At 41.6% G+C, this 21,570-nt stretch overlaps 1 protein-coding gene across 2 annotated transcripts in view; it reads left to right on the top strand.

The window, feature by feature from the left end:
• Fmo1 (flavin containing dimethylaniline monoxygenase 1) overlaps positions 1-19,893 on the top strand; it is a 32,349-nt gene extending 12,456 nt beyond the window's left edge. For both annotated transcript variants that reach the window (XM_050158306.1, XM_050158305.1), the window contains 7 exons: positions 4,921-5,109; positions 6,547-6,709; positions 9,898-10,040; positions 13,141-13,340; positions 15,890-16,245; positions 16,657-16,729; positions 19,143-19,893. In XM_050158306.1, the coding sequence (XP_050014263.1) occupies positions 4,921-5,109; positions 6,547-6,709; positions 9,898-10,040; positions 13,141-13,340; positions 15,890-16,245; positions 16,657-16,729; positions 19,143-19,485 (1,467 nt within the window). In that variant the 3' untranslated portion in view covers positions 19,486-19,893. The remainder of the gene's footprint in view (positions 1-4,920; positions 5,110-6,546; positions 6,710-9,897; positions 10,041-13,140; positions 13,341-15,889; positions 16,246-16,656; positions 16,730-19,142) is intronic.
• The last annotated feature ends 1,677 nt before the right edge of the window (positions 19,894-21,570 follow it).

Raw genomic sequence — 21,570 nt, 5'->3', positions numbered from 1 at the left:
GAAAGGTCTAAAAAGCTAGCCATCCCTACTATAGTTTAGTTCCAAGCCCCATTTTTTTTGCTTTTTTATTGCATTTTATTATTCAAAGCAACTTTTAGATTTAAACACATTTTGATCTTATTCTTCCCCTCTCCCAAGTCCCTCCAGATACTCTCCCCACTCAATTTCTTTCTCAAAATGAGATAGAAAAGGACCTTTGACCCACAGCACTTCTGTTGCCAGCAGCTCTCCTGAGCTGTCCCTCAGATATCATGGCTAATAGTTAACATTAATGAGAAGCTCAGCAGAGCTGTGTCAGGAACTTGCCACTACCATTTCCATTTAGACCTGGGTGCATACCACTGTCCCTCCATACATGTGGGGAAACTGAGACTGAGAGAAGGTAAGGAAATTCCAAAGACCGGCCAGTAAAAATAAAAAGTTCAAATGTGGACTTATGCTGTCTGCTCCTTCGCTAGGGAGGCATGCCATGCAGTTCCAGTGTGTTTCACAGTTCAAAGGTCAGGCGAATCCTGAGTTGTGAAAGGTCCTACCAAACACCCAGATCCCACTGTGCTGCAGAACCAAAGTGGACCAGAAGCCCAAAACTCTTCCATTCGTCCTCTTATTTTGTCCCTTTCTTCAAAGCCCCTCTCCCCTTAATCCCTTTCATTCACTTTTTCACTTCATGAGGACTAACTAAATTGTTCCCCTAAATGACCCCCATCAGTTCTCAGCAGACATATACTCCCCACACTTTGTGCCAGGGCAAGGAGCAGAAGCACCTAGGATTGTCTGCCGCTGGCAGGGAGGGGTTGTCTGGAGACATTTCCAAAGAGTTCGGGAATTACTGGGGCAGACTGGGGAATCACTAAGGCAAATACTGGTCCAGCACCCACAAATAGCTTTGGTTGGTGACATAGACCCATGTTCACTACACATGTGCAAGCCCTGGTGTTTATGCAGGAGGAGCAATTGGTGAGAGGAGAGAAAAGGGAGCAGAGTTCGCCATGGGTTCGACCCAAAGGGCTGAGCGTACTCTCTGCTGCTAACATCTGTAATACATTATTTCACAACAGGCTTCAGTGTTTCCTGGAAGCGCTCACTCGCTCTCTCTCTCTCTCTCTCTCTCTCTCTCTCTCTCTCTCTCTCTCCTCCTTCTCCTCCTCCTCCTCTTCCTCCTCCTCCTCCTCCTCCTCCTCCTCCTCCTCCTTCTTCTTCTTCTTCCCTCCCCCCACTCTCTTTCTCTCTCTGCCTTTGTAAGCATTTTCTAAGCTTTACAAAATACAGGACTTCTCCACTTCTGCTCCCTTTTTTGTTTGTTTGCTCTCTTGCTGCAAGAGTTCATGAAATACAGAGCAGCTTGGCTGCCTTGAGCTCCAGCAGGCCTCATTACCCCCCCCCACCGGAGTGGAACCATGTAATTAAAATGCTGTAACTTTGGGGGCTATTTTTATGGAAATCCTCATGGAGCAAGTAGCTCTCCCCTTCTTAAAGAGCATTTCCTTCTCTCCCTCCCCCTTCCTCTCCCCCACCTCTATGCAGGCACAAGCCTGTGGGGTGTGTGTGTGTGTGTGTGTATGATTTATCTTTACTGAAAATTGTCTGTACTAGTAATAATATAGTTGTGAGATTCCTGGAAGCCAGAACTTGAGAGTTTGGGGCCCTACACAAATTGATCCTCAAATTTTTACACTCATTTTTTTTCTTCTGACAGTGCAGCTTCTCTGTGTAGTTTGTTCTCACTCTTATCTTAATAGGACTTTAGCTCCTGTTTCTGTAGCTCAGGGGAAAGCTCATTGCTGTTTTGAATAAAACAAACCAACTTTATTTTTAGTGTCCATGACCACCTGCAGTTTAAAGATCTTCCTAAACTCTGCCATCCACACACAGCTAGGAAGAAGCACTTCAGCTGGAATGAAGAAAGAACTGAATTTTTATTTCACCTACTTTCAATTCAAAACTCAATTGGCTCTGAAAAAAATTCTAATCATATTGTATGAACTGAGATGTGTGGATCCAGTTTCCCCTTCTCTATAGCCCAGCTTCCCCCTCACCTCTCTCATTCTTCTTTTCCCCTTCATGAAAATAAAGTTTTTCTCCTAAATGGTCCCATCAATTCTCAGAAAGCACGGAATCTCACAGAGTATTGGGGCAACTGGCAGAGACAACACTAAGAAAATATAACATATCTAGATAAATGATAGATAGATAGATAGATAGATAGATAGATAGATAGATAGATGATACAGATAATTTTTGAAAGCTTAATATGGAAAAATAAAGCAAACCACTTCATTAATAGTTTTAGATTGGTTACATGCTGAAATAATATTTATACATATTTAATTAGGTAAAGTATATTTTTAATAACCTTCACTTGTCTTTTAAAGTATGACTATTCAAAAGAAGTTGTAAATATAGCTTCTGTCACATTTCTGTTGGTTAGTGCTGTTGTAAAGTCTTGCTACTCAAACACGGTCCATAGCACATAAACAAATCGTATGAATGCTCATGTCAAATCTCAGACTCTCGGGCTCACCTAGATGTGCAGAAACAGGGGCAATGGCTAATAAGATCACATAGCAAGCTTAATTCTAAAGTAACTGTAGAAAACAGTGTTGCCAGAACTTAGAACCACTGGGTTTGCTTAATTTACACTTAATTTTAGACTGTTGACTTTTAAAGTATATGAAAATATAAACTTTTCAGAAAAGGAAAGTGAAAATTGTGCAAAATATAATCATTTCTATTGAGTTAACAATTATAAAATTAATTTCAGTAAATTCTGTTAAACATAACAATTACCAAAAAAGATGTACTTTTATTTGAAAGTTTACGCATAGGCAGTATTACTATGCTTGTAATTTTTAGCTGAAGAAAATATTTTGTGTGAAATAACGGTTCTTCATCTTAAACCACTACTGGCCCACTTTGACTATATGAGGCTGCATTGATGTCTAAGGGTGTTTTGTTTTGTTTGTTTGTGGTACTAAGGATGGAACCCAGGGCCTTAAGCATGGTAGACAATGCTCTCACACTGATATACCCTAACCCAATATTCAAGGTTTTTGTTATGACAGTTAAGCTTGCTTCTTGCTTATTAACATACCTAGCTTGGATTTCATGGATGATAATATCCTTCTCATGAGGATAAAGGACTATGTCTAATTATTGCTTAGTTACGTTCTAAGAAGAGAAACCAAGGTCGCAGAGATATATTGACTGAAATGGATAATTTTTAAAGCCTTATCGATTCATACTATTTTGTTTAAAAACTGCTATTCAAAGTGAAGCAAAGGGTGTTATAATTTAAAAATGTAACTATACCACTCTCCCCTTCTTCTCTCTCCAGCCTTTCCTATGTCCTCCCTCACTCCTTCTCAATTTGATAGTCCTTTTATTATTGTTTCACATATAAAATATAAACACCTAAGTATACCAGTACAACCCATTGAGTCCATTTAGTGTGACTTACGATTTTGTATTGGATAACGATTTAAGGGTCTTATCTCCAGGAGAGGCTAATTCTTCCTCTCTCAGAAGTCATCAGTGGCCTGGAGTTCTTTGTCCGGAGTGGGACACCCTGGGATTTCTCCCTTCTGCATTAGCAGATCTATTGGTAATATTGTTCAGGTCTTTTGAGGCAGCTAAAGTGAAGCTGCCAGATGTGGAACCACATATCAGGTTGCAATAAACTCATATAAATTGATATGGACCAGTCCCACTAATTTAAACCAATAACATTAACTTTTAATCATATTTAATTATATCCTCTATAATAGCTCTACGTTTTGTTCATGCCTAGATTCATATGCTTTCTGGGGACAGAGTGAACCTATCCATATGAACAGTGTGTGTTAATGTGTTTATTTGTTCACTTATCCATATAAATAAAATAACTTACCTTTCTGTAAAAAGAAATCGTGTGTGTGTGTGTGTGTGTGTGTGTGTGAGAGAGAGAGAGAGAGAGAGAGAGAGAGAGAGAGAGAGAGAGAGAGAGAGAGAGCTATAATACCAAGGACTTTCTCTTTTAAATCAATAGTTCTCCATAATACCACTCACAAGACAGAGGCTACATATAGTCAAAAATTACTAAAACACATCCCTCAGTCTTGCAGGAGTTCTGTGATATATTGCTGCTACTAATTACTTGAGTTCAAACTGAGATAGGAAATCGGTTATAGCCATGCACACGGTTGTCCAGTCTTGAAACTCTGATCGTTTATCTCCCTAACTCCAATTACTCTCATAATACTGTGTGATTCATCTCACTGCCATCACATACGTGCCAACTCTCTCGGTCCCAACTGCCATTACCTCTGCTCGGACCCCCATTAGCAATCAAGATTTGTGTCTTAGGTTCTTCCCTGGATTCCTTCATCGTCATTTTCACACCCCATAATCTCTTTGTTAGATTGGTTCTTTAGTAGAACCAAAACTATATTTTCGAAGTTTAATGTGAGTTGTTTCTATGTTGCCACAAACTTCCTATAAATATCCAAAAGCTTTAGATTTTTTATGCAAAGCCTTCATAATTCAAATCCTGTTCCCTCGTATTGTTCCAAGAGTAATCCATGAAGCTAAAGCAACTAGCAAATCTTCTTGATCCAAGCCCGTGTCCCGGCTTTTGCCGGTATGTTTCTATATTCTCCTGCACTTTGCTGTGGTGTTGCATGAATATGAGGTCCTCCAAGATTGACTTGAGCCATGTAATGACTGAAATAATGATTGTGGTCAAGCAGTTTACACTGGGGTCCAATGTTCAGTATTTCCCTAATGCAAATTCTATTTTAAAAGTTACAGGTAATGTATGTTATCTTGGTTAGCTTAAATTCAACCAATGTTCAGGATTTCAAAAACAGTAACATTGCGTGTGTGTGTGTGTGTGTGTGTGTGTTTGCATGTGTGCATGCTCATGAATGTGCTCTGTTTACACAGGAACATGTTGAAGAAGGCAGAGCCAGTCTTTACAAATCTGTGGTTTCTAACAGTAGCAAGGAGATGTCTTGTTACTCAGATTTTCCATTCCCAGAAGACTACCCAAACTTTGTGCCAAATTCTCTGTTCCTGGAATATCTCAAGCTATATGCAAGCCGGTTCAACCTTCTGAAATGCATTCAGTTCAAGGTAAGATGTGAGCATCAATTAGAAGGCAGGAAGTTTTCTTTCACTTATCTCCTATCCCCTCTCTGTAGCACAGCCCTAAGCTCTGTAGATGAGCTAGTGAACTGGTAAGAGTAATGAGGCCTTTGCCTCACACAGAATGGCTAATGCAAAGGTATAAGACATTTCTTAGCAGCTTTCTTACATTTTGGTATAAAAGCTATTAACTTCATAACTTTGTAAGCAAGATATAAAGCAAATACAAGACAAAAATAAGGTATTTTTGCAAAAAAAGAAAACAAATGTAGAAGCCCAAAGGCATTTGAATGTTAAAGCAAACAATGAAGTCTGTTGAAAGGACTTTAAAAAAAAACCAACTTCTGATGTTTTAAAAAAGAAAGACAGCAAAACCTCTTGGTTAGTAAGCAATTTTTACTTTGAAGTTTGACCTGTATTAATTTTCTTATAAACAGCTTGGAATTGGAAGTAGACTACTTACTTATGTAGCATGCCACATTTGAAGACCTGGGTTTGCTCCCCAGCACACAATCAATAAGTCAGAACTTAATACTTATTTGCATATGTGTATTCGATGGAAACAAAAAAATATGTTATCTGTAAACCTTGGAATACTCCTAAATAATTAGGGCCATAAGGTTAGCAGTCAATCTCTGGTTGTGTTTTGTCTAAGACTTTATGCTAAGCATAGTTATGCTAAGATAACTATGATCAACTTTTATTTTCAATGATATATAATCATTGTCTCTGTTAAAGGAACTATTGTTAAAGAAAGTTCTCTGTGATAAACAAGGTTGCATAACAGAAAGAATAATTTTCAAGCATCACCAGAAACATGAATTATAAGGTTGGGACTTGGAATAGAGGGCTTGCCTAGCACACCACATCTGAAGACCTGGGTTTGAGCAGCAGAACATAAGTAATGAATTAAAACTTGACAGTCATAACCGGCCAATGGTGGCGCATGCCTTTAATCTCAGCACTCTGGAGGCAGAGGCAGATGGGTCTCTGTGAGTATGAGGCCAGCCTGGTCTACAAGAGGTAGTTCCAGGACAGGCTCCAAAGCTACAGAGAAACCCTGTCCCAGAAAACCAAACCAAACAAACAAACAAAAAACCCTTACTATTCATTTACATATATGAGTTCAATAAAAAACAAACAAAAAATAGATTATTTGAGCCTTGGACTACTCCCAAGGTTCTATCATTGCCAATAAGAATTCGAGTGAATCATTCAATGCCTTTGGTTTCCACTTTTTCAAACTTAAAAGCTTTCTACCTAATACATCACATTAGGTTTGAAAGCCTGACTGGGATTCTAGGGTTCTTGTCCTTAAGTAGGCTTGGGCTTTCTATTCTAGACCTTTTGAAAAATCCACCAGTGAATCAGTCAGCCCTGAAAATAAACTTGACATCTGCTAATCATGTCTGTGATTCTTTTCAGACTAAAGTATGCAGTGTAACAAAATGCCCAGATTTTGCTACCTCTGGACAATGGGAAGTGGTCACTCTCCATGAAGGGAAGCAAAGCTCAGCTATATTTGATGCTGTCATGGTCTGCACTGGTTTTCTAACTAATCCTCACTTGCCACTGAATTCCTTTCCAGGTACAGAATTTTCTACCAATTACCTTGAATTGTTTCAAGCACCCATCCTGATACATGGTTGGTCCCGAGATGAATTCTTAGGGCTCTTTCATTAAATAGTTAAAATTGTGATGTAACATTTTTTTTCCAAGGAGAACTTTTTCTAACCAGACAATTTTTGGCTTTCAAACAAATTACTAATGCAGACGAGAATCGTGGGTGACATGCTAAGAAGGCTTCTGCTTCACTGAGGTTCCGTGCTCCTCCCTAAAAGACAGGCAGTACTTAGTCTTCTGAAATCTGGGATGCTTACACAACTTGCTCACCTCAGCAGCTGCTGCTCACTGCTAAATTTGGGTTTAAAGGACAGAAAAGGTAGTCTTGGAATAATGGAATGAGAAACTTGATTTGTGCTTGCTTGCTTGCTTGCCTCCCTCAGAGTGGGCAAATAAAAGCTTCCTGGCACTGGAACAATAGCCCAAAGGGAAATTAATCTCAGGATACAAGTTAAGACATTGTCAGGTCTCAGTTCCTTTACCTAGCTTTTGCAACCATAATTCATGCTACTCTGTGCCAAATTCCAGCTCTATATCAACTCAGAGATATAGAAGATTCAATGACTTAGAAGTTTATTTCATCTGCAGGAAGTTTTCAAAAGTTAGCCAAGGAAATTTTTCTCCAGATCTTCTCAACATGACCTGAAGTGATCCCAAGATCCATCTTACACTATCTCACCTACCTCCAGTTGGCCTGGATCCAACCCAGAGCTCAATCAGCTCAGGTCAGATTAGGATAAGTAGGCCCTAAAAACTTCCCTAGGACAGAATTGCTAAATTGAAAAGAACCTAGCCAGACATCTTCTTAATTCAGGAAGCTTCCCTAAGCAACCCAAGCCTAGGCCAGTGAGATGGCTCAGTAAGGAAAGGTGCTTTCTGGGCACATGTAATGTCAGCCAAGTGCACACACACACGCACACACACATGCACACACACATTAAAATAAACAAAGATCTCTAAGCTTTTACTTGAATATATTCAGTAAGAGACTCTTGTGAGCCCTCAAGGCAACGTTAACACTTGGCTCTCTTGCCTGCAGATCAAAGCCTTGAAAAGCCAGCCAGCCATTCAAATATCTCTGAAAGAGCTCCTCATGTAGGATCACCCCCAAGAACCCAGGAAGCTTCATAGTATAGAAAAACAAACCCCCCAAAAAAACCCATGTACTCAGTACTCACAATATATTACACTAAGAGTTGATAACTCAGAAGTGAGTTCAACCTGTAACTAGTATTAAAGGCATAAATAGGGTTTGGTATAGGAATCACAAACCACGTAAGACTTGGAGCAATAGCAGTAGTCCAAACTCAGAGACGCCATGTTCTGAACCTACCCTGGGAGCTATATCAGACTGGAATAGCACAGACTATGAATGCAGGCCAGCCACTGTGTTCGGTTTGATCTGGATGAGCTGCCCATCTGCAAAGCACAAACTAAGCCCCCACGGTTCACCAGATAACAGTCTTCAGCCTCTTCCATCACTTTTCTCAGCCTCCAGGTGTGTTGAGTTGCTGACAAATTGAAGAGGTTAGCTCACTTTACCCAAATGCTTGTATCACAAATCAAGGGAAGAGGGCTACATAAAGGCCACAGCCCTTCATATCATTTTTTATCAGACACTGCCAATTTGAAATCCCTGGCTCCATGGCTCTCTGGGAGGCTCTGAGCTCCAAGACTCTGATCCTGACTTTAAATGGAGGCTTCCCAACTCTGCCATTTCCTCCCTACTTTGGAGTGGTTGTGAACCATGACAAAAATTTAAGTTCAGTGAGGATATCCAAAGTATTTATCACAGGTTCTGAAAGCAATTCCAAATGGTGAGTTGTCAAGAATCTTGGTAAAAACGAATGGGTATCACAATTAGAATTAGTGTGCCATTTCCCCCAAATAACTAGTTATATTTCTTTAGTCACATACATTCTGCATACATTGTTTACACAGACATATTTACCTGCTGTAAATTCTTACTCTGTCCTCCTGGGAGGTAAAAGAGGAAGGTATTGATCCAGAGAAGATGCCTGTGGTTTGTCTCCTATCTGTTCATTTGTATCTCATACAGACTGAGGGAGAGATATTCTAAGGTAACTACGAATCAAGAGACAACTCTATGATCCACCGTGGCCTTTTCCAGTTATCTTTTCCTGAAAGGTCTCTGAACTATATAGAGTTCCTGAACTGAGTTCATTCTTGAACTTTGTAAAACTTTGGACCAAAATACTAAATGATCTCAAATGTGCCTAAGTTTTGACCAGGATTCATGCCAGAGTGTGCGTGATCCAATGTGAACTACAGAGCTGCCTAGTCTTAAGACAGCCACTTCCTGCAGTCACAGTGTTTTTCCTGAGAGCCTAGACTCTTATCATTCTTCTACAGTGATAAGCCAGGGTCTCTGTTGAGCAGATTGTGTAGTGCAGCCTTGGGAGGATTTTTCCAAAAGCCTTCTGTTTGCATTGGGATGTCTCAATGGGATTTGGCCCCAACATCCTGAGCTATCTCCAAGCCCAGGAGATGTGGTCCTGATGTCACACCCAACCTTTTCTCTCTGAGCAAACTCTGACTCAGCGAGCTCAGCCTGAACTGTGGACGGTAAGCAAACATCTCCAAACATAACCTTTGTGAGTGGGGACCATGGTTCACGGGTCTTATTCCCACATATTATCTAGTACAATGCCTGGCACACAGCCAGGGCCCCCCAAAAGTTTGATGAATGAAATCAGTGATTCACTTCTCTGCTCTTTCTCCTGTTTATGAAAAGCTACACAACGTAACTAAATCCCCTGCCAAGTAGAACATGCCCCTCCCATTGGCATCCGTCTACCCTGATGTGGTAACAATGCCTCGCAGGTCTGTGCAGTCTGTTCTGTGTCTCAGTACTTCAGATTAGTACTTCATCATTTGGTGAGCACAATGAGAGCTCTGTCTAGTGAAATAATTAACCTTTTTTTCCAACAATCACATAAGCAATTAAGTAAATAATATCCAGATAACATTATGTGAACTTGTATATGAACATTCCAGGTTTTCTCAAACTAGAGTTTCCTAGTATTAATAAAAAGAAGCCTAAATCATCTTTCAAGGTGTTACCAGAGGGAAATATTTATGCTTCATTTACTGAATTTATAAGTTCTCTGTGTGCTATTCTTTTCTCTATAGGTCTGAAAAACTTTAAAGGACAGTACTTCCACAGCCGACAGTATAAACATCCGGACATATTTAAGGACAAGCGAGTCCTTGTGGTCGGAATGGGAAATTCTGGAACAGATATTGCTGTGGAGGCCAGCCATTTAGCAAAAAAGGTACCCCCCTTGATGTTACCTAATGAAACCTTCATCTTAACATGTATGTTTTAGTCAAACAGTGTTTGACATTATGATAAATGTCAAACATTATGATAAACGTCAAAAGACTAAAATGCCCAACAGAAAACTAATTTTTTTTTTTTTGGAGACTAGGGTCTTTCTACTATGTCACCCTTGCTAGCCTAAAACTCAATACATAGATCAGGTTCGCCTTGAAATTGTAATAATCCTCCTGCTTCTGCCTTCAGAATGCTGAAATTACGGGCTTATGCCACCAGATCCAGCTAACAACAGATTTTTGGAGGACTTCTGGCTTGTTTCAAGACAAGGTTTCACGTAGTTCAGGCTAGCCCGGAGCTTGCTGTCTAGCTGACAATGACCTTGAACTCCTATACCCCCTTGTCACTCAGTGCCATAATTATAGGCATGCGCCATCATGCCCAGCTCAATGCTTAGGCTGAGTATCATATACTCTACTGTGGGTCCCAGTTGCCACCTTTGCTCCAGACCTTGATTCTGTAACACTTAATTTTGTCACTTTTCTTACCCTCCAAACAGAGCTACAGGAAATGTTTTCTTCACCCAGTCCCGTGGGTCCCTCAATCCTGGCAAGGCTTTCTTGCTAACGGCTCTCATTGACCCTTCTCTTTCTTTCTTTTTCTTTTTTTCTTTTGGTTTTTTGAGACAGGGTTTCTCTGTAGCTTTGGAGCCTGTCCTGGAACTCCCTTTGTAGACCAGGCTGGACTCGAACTCACAGAGATCCACCTGCCTCTGCCTCCCAAGTGCTGGAAAGACCCTTCTCTTTCTTTAGTTGCTGCTCTCTCAGGTCCCCACCACCTCATGCTGAGCCTGCCTCCTTGTCTACTAACAAACTGGAGAGACAGTTAATATTTCCCTGGATTACTCATTGCCAAGTACTGCACTAGATGCTCCTTGATCCATTACTTCACCAAAGCAAGCCACTGAGATAGGTACTGCCCATGCCCCTGATTACAGCCAGTAAACCAGGAATGAGAGCCATAACGAGCATAAAGTCATGCCACTGCCTGGTATTCAAGGAAGTCCTCAAACCCAAGCCTCACGGACTCAAAGTCCACGAGTTAGGAATCTGCCCTTCATCCCGACAGCCCCACCCACAGTCCTCTCTCCCACTCGTAACACACCGTGCAGACTCCACACCACCAACAAACAAATCCTCTGAAAAGCCACTGTGCTGGTTGCTTTCTGATGAGCATAAACAGTTCGAGGGGAGAAAAGGGTTATTTGGCTGAAACTCCCAGGTCACAGTCCATCAGTGAAGGAAGTGAAGGCAGAAACCACCAAGGGGCACTGCTTACTGACTTACTCCCTGGCTTATGTTTGACTAGCTTTCTTACGCAACCCAGGCCCTCTTGTTCAGGGACGCTGCTGCTGCCCACAATGGGCTGGGATCTCCTGTACTGATCATCAATCAGGACAGTCTCTCACAGATGTGACCACAGGCCAACCTGATTGAGGCAGTTCTTCAGTTGAGGTTCCCTTGACATCATGATAAATGTCAAACATTGTGATAAATGTCATAAGTATGGGAAGCACTCCATGATCTTGTTCAAATCTTCCATTTATATTCTTGCTGAAGGGCTGATTTCAGCATTTCCACTTCTTTGTCTTTATTTCCTCTTTGCCACAGCAGCAAAGATCTGTGTGTGTGTGTGTGTGTGTGTGTGTGTGTGTGTGTGTTTCAAGACAGGGTTTCTCTGTGTAACAGCTCTGACTGTTCTAGAACTAGCTCTTGTAGACCATGCTAGCCTTGAACTCACAGAGATCCACCTGCCCCTGCCTCCCGAGTGCTGGGATTAAAGGCGTGCACCACCACCGCCAAGAATGATCTCTCTCTTATACTGAAAAAATACATTTACATTTGGTACAAAGTGAGCTTTCCCTACTCAGGATGCACCAATCCAACAAACCAAGAACCACTCTCATGGAGCACGAAGCTGTAGCAGAAACAGATGTCAGATAAATAAGTGGGGGGGGGGGGCATGAAGAAAAATATCGAGGGGGTGTAACTTTGAGATTCTCCCATTACTTTAGACAAAGGAACTCTTCATTCACTAAAACATGAGTTAATTGATTTGAAGTGACTTAGCAATTTGGTTACATTGTTCTGAAGAAAAAGAAAGAAACTTCTGAAAACAAAACTTAGAAGGATTGGGGCCACTACAGTCTCCACCTGTGTTAACATTGTTTCTCCTTCTCTAATTATCTGGAAATTCCTGTAATCAAAAAACATGCCTTGACATTTATCTTGTCACTTTTGAATTAACAAAGAAATGTCTGTGCCCCTGGTTTGAAGTAGAAGTGATGTCTACCATGCTGTATCATGACAAAGGGGCAGCCTCAGTCAGTGCAACTTGCTCCTATCAGAACCTCTGCTAGGCCTGAGGCTCATACCACGTTTCCAGGCCTGTGCCCACTGCCCATGATGTAATAACATTGCACAAAAGTCACAACACTGGCTGTACCCTTCATGCCTCAATTATGTAGGAGAAGAAGTAATGTGTTCAGTCTGCTTGGATCAGCCAACAACAAATTGGGTAGGCAAATGTTTTGCTTTCTGAACAGTTATTCAGAAAATTACTTACAGTGTGGATATCAAAACACTATTTTCTTAGCCTCATCAGCTAAAAGGTAAATGAAAATGGTCAAATGGCCAATATGATTGAGAAAGAAGGACAGATGGAAGAGAGGGAGGGAGGGAGGGTGGGAAGGAGGGAATACCCAAATTAATACTTTAATGAGTTGTATTGCCGGTCAAGCCAGTACTTATATTGATATCACCTTTGTAGACAACTCCCCGTTTCTGCTGTACCCTGTTCTCAATGCCTCCAGTGGGTATATAAAATTACAACCAAAAGTCCGTGGCCTTCTCATATGAGACTTAAAGCTCTCTGTAAGTTGCTATCATCTCTCAATCTGGTGAACATCCTGTGGTGTTTTAATGCTCTGTAAATCCAAACTATGGGAGGAACCAAGATTATCTTGTCAGGCGTGTGTTCTCACAGTAACAGACATATTATATCAGTCTTCATCCCTGTAACTCTTTGGTTGGTTCCAGGTGTTCCTCAGCACCACCGGAGGGGCATGGGTGATCAGCCGTGTCTTTGATTCAGGTTACCCGTGGGACATGATATTCATGACACGATTTCAGAACATGTTCAGAAATTCTCTCCCAACTCCAATTGTGAGTTGGTTGATATCAAAAAAGATGAACAGCTGGTTCAACCATGTGAATTACGGTGTGGCTCCCGAAGACAGGTAAATGGATCTGATGATGGGTATTATGAAGAGAGAGTGTTGACCTTTCCAATAGCAGTGAGAAGGTTGAGTGTTAAAAAAAAAAAAAAAAAAAAAGGAGGAGGAGGGGGGGGGGGGGGGGAACAGAGAGGATAAAGGGGAGGAACTGGAAGGGAAAAAAGGGAGAGAAATTTGCAGCCAGGATGTAAAATAAATACAAAGAAAAAATACAGCACATTTTTACAAAAAGACAATATATGTAAATACACATACATTTACTTATACATATATGCATGTAATAATAATTAGTGTAAAACGAGGCCATGAATTTGAAGGTGAGTAGGAAGGGTTTGGAGTGAAGAAGGGAAGGGAGAAATGTCCTAATTATAATCTCAAAAACAAAGCATAATAAAACCTTCCCTGACAGATATCTAGAATGCATTTCTCTCATGTAGCAGAGATGTGACACCATTGGGCAGTAATTCCCAGTTCTCCTCTCTCCACTTGTTGGTCATGTTCTGCTCTCTGCTTGGATGAGTGTACTTCCGACACTTCATATATATGGTATTGTGTAGTGCTCCCCCTTCTCTGACTGGCTTACTGGAAGATTTCCCTGTTTTTATGGAGTAAACAATATTCCACTGTGTGCATAAACCACATTTCTTTATTTAGTAATTTTTTTCTTGGAAACTTGGGTTATTGCCAGGGCATGGTTAATGTGAGTAATGCTACAATAAACAAAAAAGGTACCAAAAAAAGTTTACTCACAGTAAGAATGAACTAGCAAGTGCTCTGTAGGCAATTTTCTGTGTTCCACCTTGCCAATGACTCTTCAAGGTAAGTATTATATTCTGTCTATTGGGGTGGAAAAGTTAAGGCAGAAAACTCTAGTCACTTGCCCTAGCTCAATTAGTAAGAGTTTGGGCCTCAGATCCAGCAAACAGAAGATTAATCTGTCTTTGACTGTCAACAAAAGCAACTTGCATTGTATCACTTGGGGGTGGGCTGAGTCTAATAGTTACCCTAAGGTGTCTCTGTAGGGACAGGGCCTTCCTGCCTTTGTGACCATTTTGATTTCAACCTAACCTTTAATTAAAACCTCCAGCTTATCCCATTAGCAAGAACTAAGTGTCACTTTGTCATTCATTAAGTTGAGCCAATTGTTTTAGAGGAAGAGAACAGATATGTATTTTTTCATTCATTTGAATATATGGAGATTTATTAGAAGGGGTTATAGGCTGTGGTCCAGCCAGTCCAACAATAGCTGTCCACTAGTGGAAAGACCAAAACCACAGAAGTTATTCAGTCTACAAAGTTGAAAGTCTCAGATGGACTTCAGTATATGTCAGAATCCAAATAAATAGGTTCTAACTCCAGTGAAGGGGTGGACTTGCCAGACAGAACAAGGACAAGCAGGAAAAGAGCAAAGCCTTCTTTCTGTCTTTCAGCTGCCACAAGAAGTCATGGCCTGGATTTAAGATGGGTCTTCAGACCTCAAGTAATCCAATTACCTAAAAATCCCTTACAAATGTCCCCAGCAACTTGGGTTTTTTGTTAATTCCAGATGTGGTCAATTGACAGCCAAGAATAGCCATCACAACAATTCAGATTCATTGCCAGGTGCCCTGCAAACCCTCTCTGGTCACCTCCAGATTTCATTCAGGACCACTATGGATGGGTGGCCTCAGATCACAATGGTGATGGGCGGGGATTCTCTCTGAGTGCGGCCCTCTTGCCACTTCCCTCTACCATTGTCACATCTTTCCTTATTCCCTCTTCTCCCTCTAGACCTCTTGAGAGCCCTAGGTCTTTCCACGAAAGCATCTGCTGCCATAGGTTTTATCTAGGTGACTGACAGTACTGAAGACGTACAATTCCGTCTCTCTTTGATGTAGTCAGTTCTTTTCCGTTTCTAAAATTCCCACTTACACAACCTTTTCATAAGCTTTCTCGCCTTACTCAGGTGTCAGTATCTGTACTTTTCAGATGAACAGGAGAAGTCCCTAAGGACCATTTGACTTGCCCAAACTGTGTTAAGTCCACACACTGTAGAAGAGACTATGCTTATGAGTGCCTACTCTCTTCTGTTTCCATTTTACCATACACTCTCTTTCTGTGCATTCACCATAAACACGTTCAACTCACAGCAAAGCTACTAAAAAAAAAAAATCTCTCTTGAGAAAGGGCTGTACCAGAAAAAGATGATGCTCTTTGTGTTCCTTTGGCACACGATGGTGATTTCCTTGCACAATTCTTCCTGGTTTCCCTTGCGGTCCTTCAGCATTCTGCTGTCTCTAGAATGAGAGTAGTCGCTGAATGCTGAAAGTCAACACAAGAAAGAGAGACTGCAGAAGGCCCTGGCCGTCTCTCCGGCTTTCAAACCCCAGTAAGTGGTAAACATATTTCTTAACTCTTGGATATGGTTCGTCCAAACCCCAGTAAGTGGTAAACATATTTCTTAACTCTTGGATATGGTTCGTCCAAGATTGGCAGCTCTGGTCGCGCCAAGGAGAGTAAAGAGAAGACTCCAGGGTTGACCTACAGCTCTCTCTGCTCATGTTTTTGTTTAGGACTCAGCTGAGAGAACCTGTGCTAAATGATGAGCTCCCGGGCCGTATCATCACTGGGAAAGTGTTGATCAAGTCAAGTATCAAGGAGGTGAAGGAAAACTCTGTCATATTTAACAACACCCCAAAGGAAGAGCCTATTGATCTCATCGTCTTTGCCACTGGCTACACCTTTGCTTTCCCTTTCCTCGACGAATCTGTAGTGAAAGTTGAGGATGGCCAAGCATCACTGTACAAGTACATCTTGCCTGCACATCTGCCCAAACCAACTCTGGCTGTGATTGGCCTCATCAAACCCCTGGGCTCCATGATACCCACAGGAGAAACACAAGCTCGATGGGTTGTTCAGGTCCTAAAAGGTAACTGTGTGAGAAATAGCTGGGCACATTTATTAAGTTGTTGTTTGCTTTGTGAACTTTAATCCTGGACATTAAAAATGGAATCCATTCACTAAGAATTATTCTGGCATAGTGACACGTCACCACAGCACAAATGATAAATCAGGGATTAGAAAAACACGTGTCTCCCTAGTATTTTGACTGAATCAACTTGTTCAATAAAAATTGAAGCTTCAGATGATTAAATGACACCATTGATCAAACCAGGTTTGACGTTCTATCACATTAAGTAGCTAGTGAGAGGGCCAAGTATTCATCTCATCAGTCAACAGTGTTAATGCCAGGAACACACCAGTCAGCTCAGGCGACTGACACATTTGCAGAAAACCTAGGGTTAAAGCTAAAGTGGGCTGTCGTGTGTTCGTCTTACAGGTGCGATCACAGTACCACCCCCAAGTGTCATGATGGCAGAAGTTAATGAAAGGAAGAAAAACAAGCACAGCGGGTGAGTGCGCTAATGGGGGCCTTTATGAATGGCAGCCTAGGTGATGAAACAGTGAAGTGGAGATGAGGCAAAGAGGGGTGTCTGAGACGGAAGAAAAACTTAGGAGAGCCTGTGGACAGAGAGAGGAGGCAAGGGGTTCAACTGAGGCATCTTTAAATTCCCAGAATCATCTAGTAAGGAACCCGCACAGACCAGGCACATTACCTCACATTTTATCCACAATCAGCAGGCAGAGCTATGTTTCCCCAGAGGCTCTGTTTACTCAAGAGGTCTCTACTGGCTTTGTTTTTCATCCAAGACCTTACTCTAAAGCAAGAGTCAGCTGACCTTGCCTTTGATACAGACCCACTGACCTAGTTTCTCATTTTCATTTTCAAATAGTTGTTGAAGATAAAGATTTTTCAGTTTTTGTTAGATACAATTTAAACCAGGGTGACTTACATGGTTTTGTCGCAATGCAGCCGTGCTCACTCATTGTGCGTTGTCAATGGCTGCCCTTGTGTTGCCATGGAGACGTCCTACAGTAGACACAGGAGCTGTTAGCATTTCCCGTGGGCATTCAGATGGGGTGCTGCTTATGCTCTGCTCCTCCCGCCCACTCAAGCGCCAAAGGGAATACAAGGAACATGGGTGACAAAGAGAGCCATGGTCATCATCTACTACGGCTCCCAAGCAGCAAAATTATCTCTGACTTTATCTGTTTTACTTTCTGCCGAGCAAATCTTCACTTGAAAATCTAGAGTTCTATGGGAGATTTTTGAAAGAGGGGAATCTTAAAATGAGCTAGGGAGATAACTTCATTTGTAAAGTACCTTGTGGGCATCAAGACCTAAGTTCGGTCCCCAGAATATGAATAAAAACCATCTGTACTGGGAAATGCTTTCAATTCTCAGTTCTAAGGAGGCAGATTCCTAGGGCTCACTGACTGGCCAACTAGCATACTTGGAAATTTTTCAAAAAGGCTCTGTTTTCAAAAAAGGGCCTGAGGAACAACATCCCAGCATGTCTTCTTGCCTCTATACACATACACACACATTCACATACACGCCTGCATATACAAATGCAGCCACACACATGTATATGCACACTAAGAGATAATTATCCAAATTCATTGCTTTATACCTGTAATCTCAGTGCTTGAGAGGCTACAGCAGGAGAATTGCTGCAAGTCTGAAGCCAGCTTAGACTGCATAGTGAAACTCTGGCCAATGTGAGGTTAAGAATAAGGCTTTTTTTATTAATTATTCCATATTATTAAATGACTTGTCTCATTCATAAATTCTCACTTTCAGATGTTGCTCTAGCTTTGTCTAAGCTTTAAGGTTCAAAACAATAAAAGCATTGCAGATATTTCTTCTCTAAAAGGTGGGGTGGACATATGTGTACATGTGTGCCTGCATCTCCTGCATGCAGAGGCCTTCATAGGCCATAAGAGAACATCCAATCCCTGGAACTAGAGTTACAGGCAGTTATGAGCTTCCATGTGGGTGCTGGGAACTCTGAACTGCTGAGCCTTCTCTCCAGCTCTGATGTTTTTCCTTTATGCTCAGTCTAGAATATGGTCTTATCACATTATAGGATGCCAGTACAATGGGTAAATAATTACAACTGCTGGGTAGTGTAGAATCTTCCTGTCACAAGAGCCAGCCAAAGAGTTAAAGGATTAGTAGGAGGGGTATGAGAATTTCACTCTACAGAATTTTATGGCTTGTCATATTGTACAAAAGAAGAAACAATTGAGTTTTAAGAAAGATTGAAGCCAAGTGTGGTGACTCATGATTGTGATCTCAGCACTAGAAAGTGTAATAAGAGGACAGGGCTACGTTCCCGGCCCCAGATAGCTTAACCCCCGAAATAACCACACGGAAATCTGTATTAATTAAACACTGCCTGGCCCATTAGCTCTAGCCTCTTTTTGGCTAATTCTTACATCTTGATTCAACCCATTTCTAATAATCTGTGTAGAACCATGAGGTCGTGGCTTACCTGAAAAGATTCAGCATGTCTGACCTGGCAGTTTCATGGCAGCTCTCTGTCTCTGCCTTCTTCCTCCCAGCATTCTGTTCTATCTACTCTGCCCACATAAGTTCTGCCCTATCAAAAGGCCAAGGCAGTCTCTTTATTCAACCAATGAAAGCAACATACAAACAGGAGACCCTCCTATACCAAGGGAGGTTGAAACAGGAAGATTTCCATGAGTGAAAAGCCAGTCTTGGTGACATTTTAAAACCTTGTTCCAAAGAAGTAACAAAAGAAATAGGAAGAACCATTTTAGATGCCCATGGGCATAATGGGAGATCACACTAGGCTGTTCCCAACTGAGTGGCAGAGTTTACTTTGGACAGAGATTTAATTTCCTTGTTCTAGGATTATCATCATCATGACTGTCATTTCTTTTCTTCCTGTTGGAAAGGTTTGGTTTGTGCTATTGCAAGGCTTTGCAATCAGACTATATACCATACATCGATGACCTCCTGACCTCTATCAAGGCAAAACCGGATCTGCGGGCCATGCTCCTGACCGACCCACGCCTGGCTCTGAGCATCTTCTTTGGCCCATGCACACCATATCATTTTCGCCTGACTGGTCCAGGAAAATGGGAAGGAGCCAGAAATGCCATCTTGACCCAGTGGGACAGGGCTCTAAAAGCCACCAAAACTCGAATTGTACCAGAGTCCCCTTCTCCCTTTGAAACTTTGTTCAAACTCTTTAGTTTTCTGGCCTTGCTTGTGGCTGTTTTCTTGGTTTTCCTGTAAGTATAAGATCTAACTGGCCTTTCAGGTGCAAGGAGTGCTATGCTCCAACCCCTCTAATGTAGTAAGTTTGCCTTTGTAGTCATAAACCATGTCCAGAGACTGAAACCCAAGTCCTCCCCTTCCCAGCTCACCCCACAGGCACCCTGGAATTTCTGAGCCTCTAACAACTTTATTGGGTTTAATTCAAAAAGTTAATGCCCAACAATTTTGTTCATTTAAAGCGCTGGGAGGATCCAGGCCCATTTTGAGGGAGGAGCTGCCCCAGAGAAAGAACACTCTGAGTATTCTTTCCCCTGAATACTCTTTTCCTGAAGCCTCATGAAAACCCCTACCTCGCAGAATCTTGGTTTGCATTCAAATGGTTCTCTGTGTATTAACTGACTATAAATAAAGTGGAAGAAACTTGTACCACCAAGTGGCCTCTTGTTCTCTTTTTTGCGGACTGGAAGAAAAAAGAATGTGGGTGGCTATGAATAAAGTCCCTAAGAAGATGGGGGGCAGGGAGATGACTCGGAGGTTAAGAGCTCTGGCTGCTTTTCCAGAAGACTTGGGTTCATTTCCAAGATCCACATGGCAGCTCACAACTGTCTAAAATTCCATTTCCAGGGTATCTGATGTCCAACAACATACATGCAGGCAAAAAAAAAAAGTGTACAGAAAATAAAAAATAAGGAATTAAAAAAAAAGATGGCAGGTCAATGAGCTAGACAGTTTTCAAGGGGGTATAGGCCTTCTGCTCCAAATGTCCTTTATCAGGCTGCTTTGGGAGGGGGGGGGACACCTCTTCTTAAGAGTCAACCCATTTCAATGGAATTCATTAGATAAAAAACACAGCCAAGACATCTCTATTAGGAAGGAAAGAAAGAGAGAAATCAATGCAAACACCATCTCAAAAGCAGTATTTGACCAGACTATAGCTAGTTCCTCTTGCAATCACATAGAATAAAAGTGTGGTACCTTGCCAGGGGCAAGCTTGGGCTTTTTCACCTATTTAATAGGCTTATATATGAAGCCTCACCTCACAAGAGGAGAACTCCGGCATCAGACAAGAGTGGGTGCTGGGGCTAAATTAAATAAAGATTATTTCCCTTTTACCTGCCCTGCTGGCTCCCAGGGTTCTCTCTAATATTCCTCTTGACCCATTTCACCAGGGAGCAGACAGTCATAGTAGAAAACTGTCCCCACTGAGAACATCCAGGAGGACTTTTGAAGAGCCCCGCAGAGGAGTTGATACTTTAACTTTAGTCTAATGAGGATCGGGAAGGAGCTGATTAGTGGCCCGCATGAGACAGGTCACAGATGCCCCAGATCACAGTGGCACCATACTCTGGCCCAGACTCCCCAGATCACAGTGGCACCACATTCTGACTCTACCGACTCTGTAAATCAGAAGAGCTTCTGAAGTAACCAGTCTCTTTGGGCAATTTTATAGTTTCTGAAATCGTTTATCATATACTCTCTCAGCACTCCCTGTTGGACTAGCCTTAAACTGAGATGCCCATTTCCTATACCAATTCTCTTGGTCTTTCCACATGCCTAACTTTGGAGGGGTGCTTAGAGAAGCAAGCCTAAACCTTAGGACCATGGGCGCTATCACTTACTAGCTGTGTAATGTTGACCAAATCAGTTACTAAACCAGCAGGGTCTATATAGTAAGTTCAAGGCCACCCAGAACTACATAATAAGACCCTATCTATAAAAACGAATGAAAGAAAAGAAAGAAAGAAAGAAAGAAAGAAAGAAAGAAAGAAAGAAAGATCAGCTACAAAGATAGATGAACCTCTAAGATATTATGCTAAACCTGTCATAGGAAGACAAGCACCATATGATTCTACTTATGTGAAGCATCTATAATTTTCTAATTTGTAGAAGCAAAGAACACAATGGTAGTTGCTAAGGTGCAACCATAGGAAAGAACAGTTGTTATACAATTGGTATGAAGTTTCAATTATGTAAGAGAAGAAAACTGGATAAATTGGCTGTAAACAGTCCCTACAGTTACTAATCCTATACTGCTCCCTGGAAAATTAAGACAGTGTATCTCATGTTACAGGTCTTCTCTGCACACAGACTCAAGAAACAAAA

The sequence above is a fragment of the Alexandromys fortis genome, unplaced genomic scaffold (assembly GCF_014885135.2).
Source record: "Alexandromys fortis isolate MF-2015 unplaced genomic scaffold, M_Fortis_MF-2015_v1.1 scaffold_97, whole genome shotgun sequence".
Classification (NCBI taxonomy): domain Eukaryota; kingdom Metazoa; phylum Chordata; class Mammalia; order Rodentia; family Cricetidae; genus Alexandromys; species Alexandromys fortis.
The sequence above is the reverse complement of the archived record's forward strand: the minus strand, read 5'-3'. Positions and strand labels throughout refer to the sequence as shown.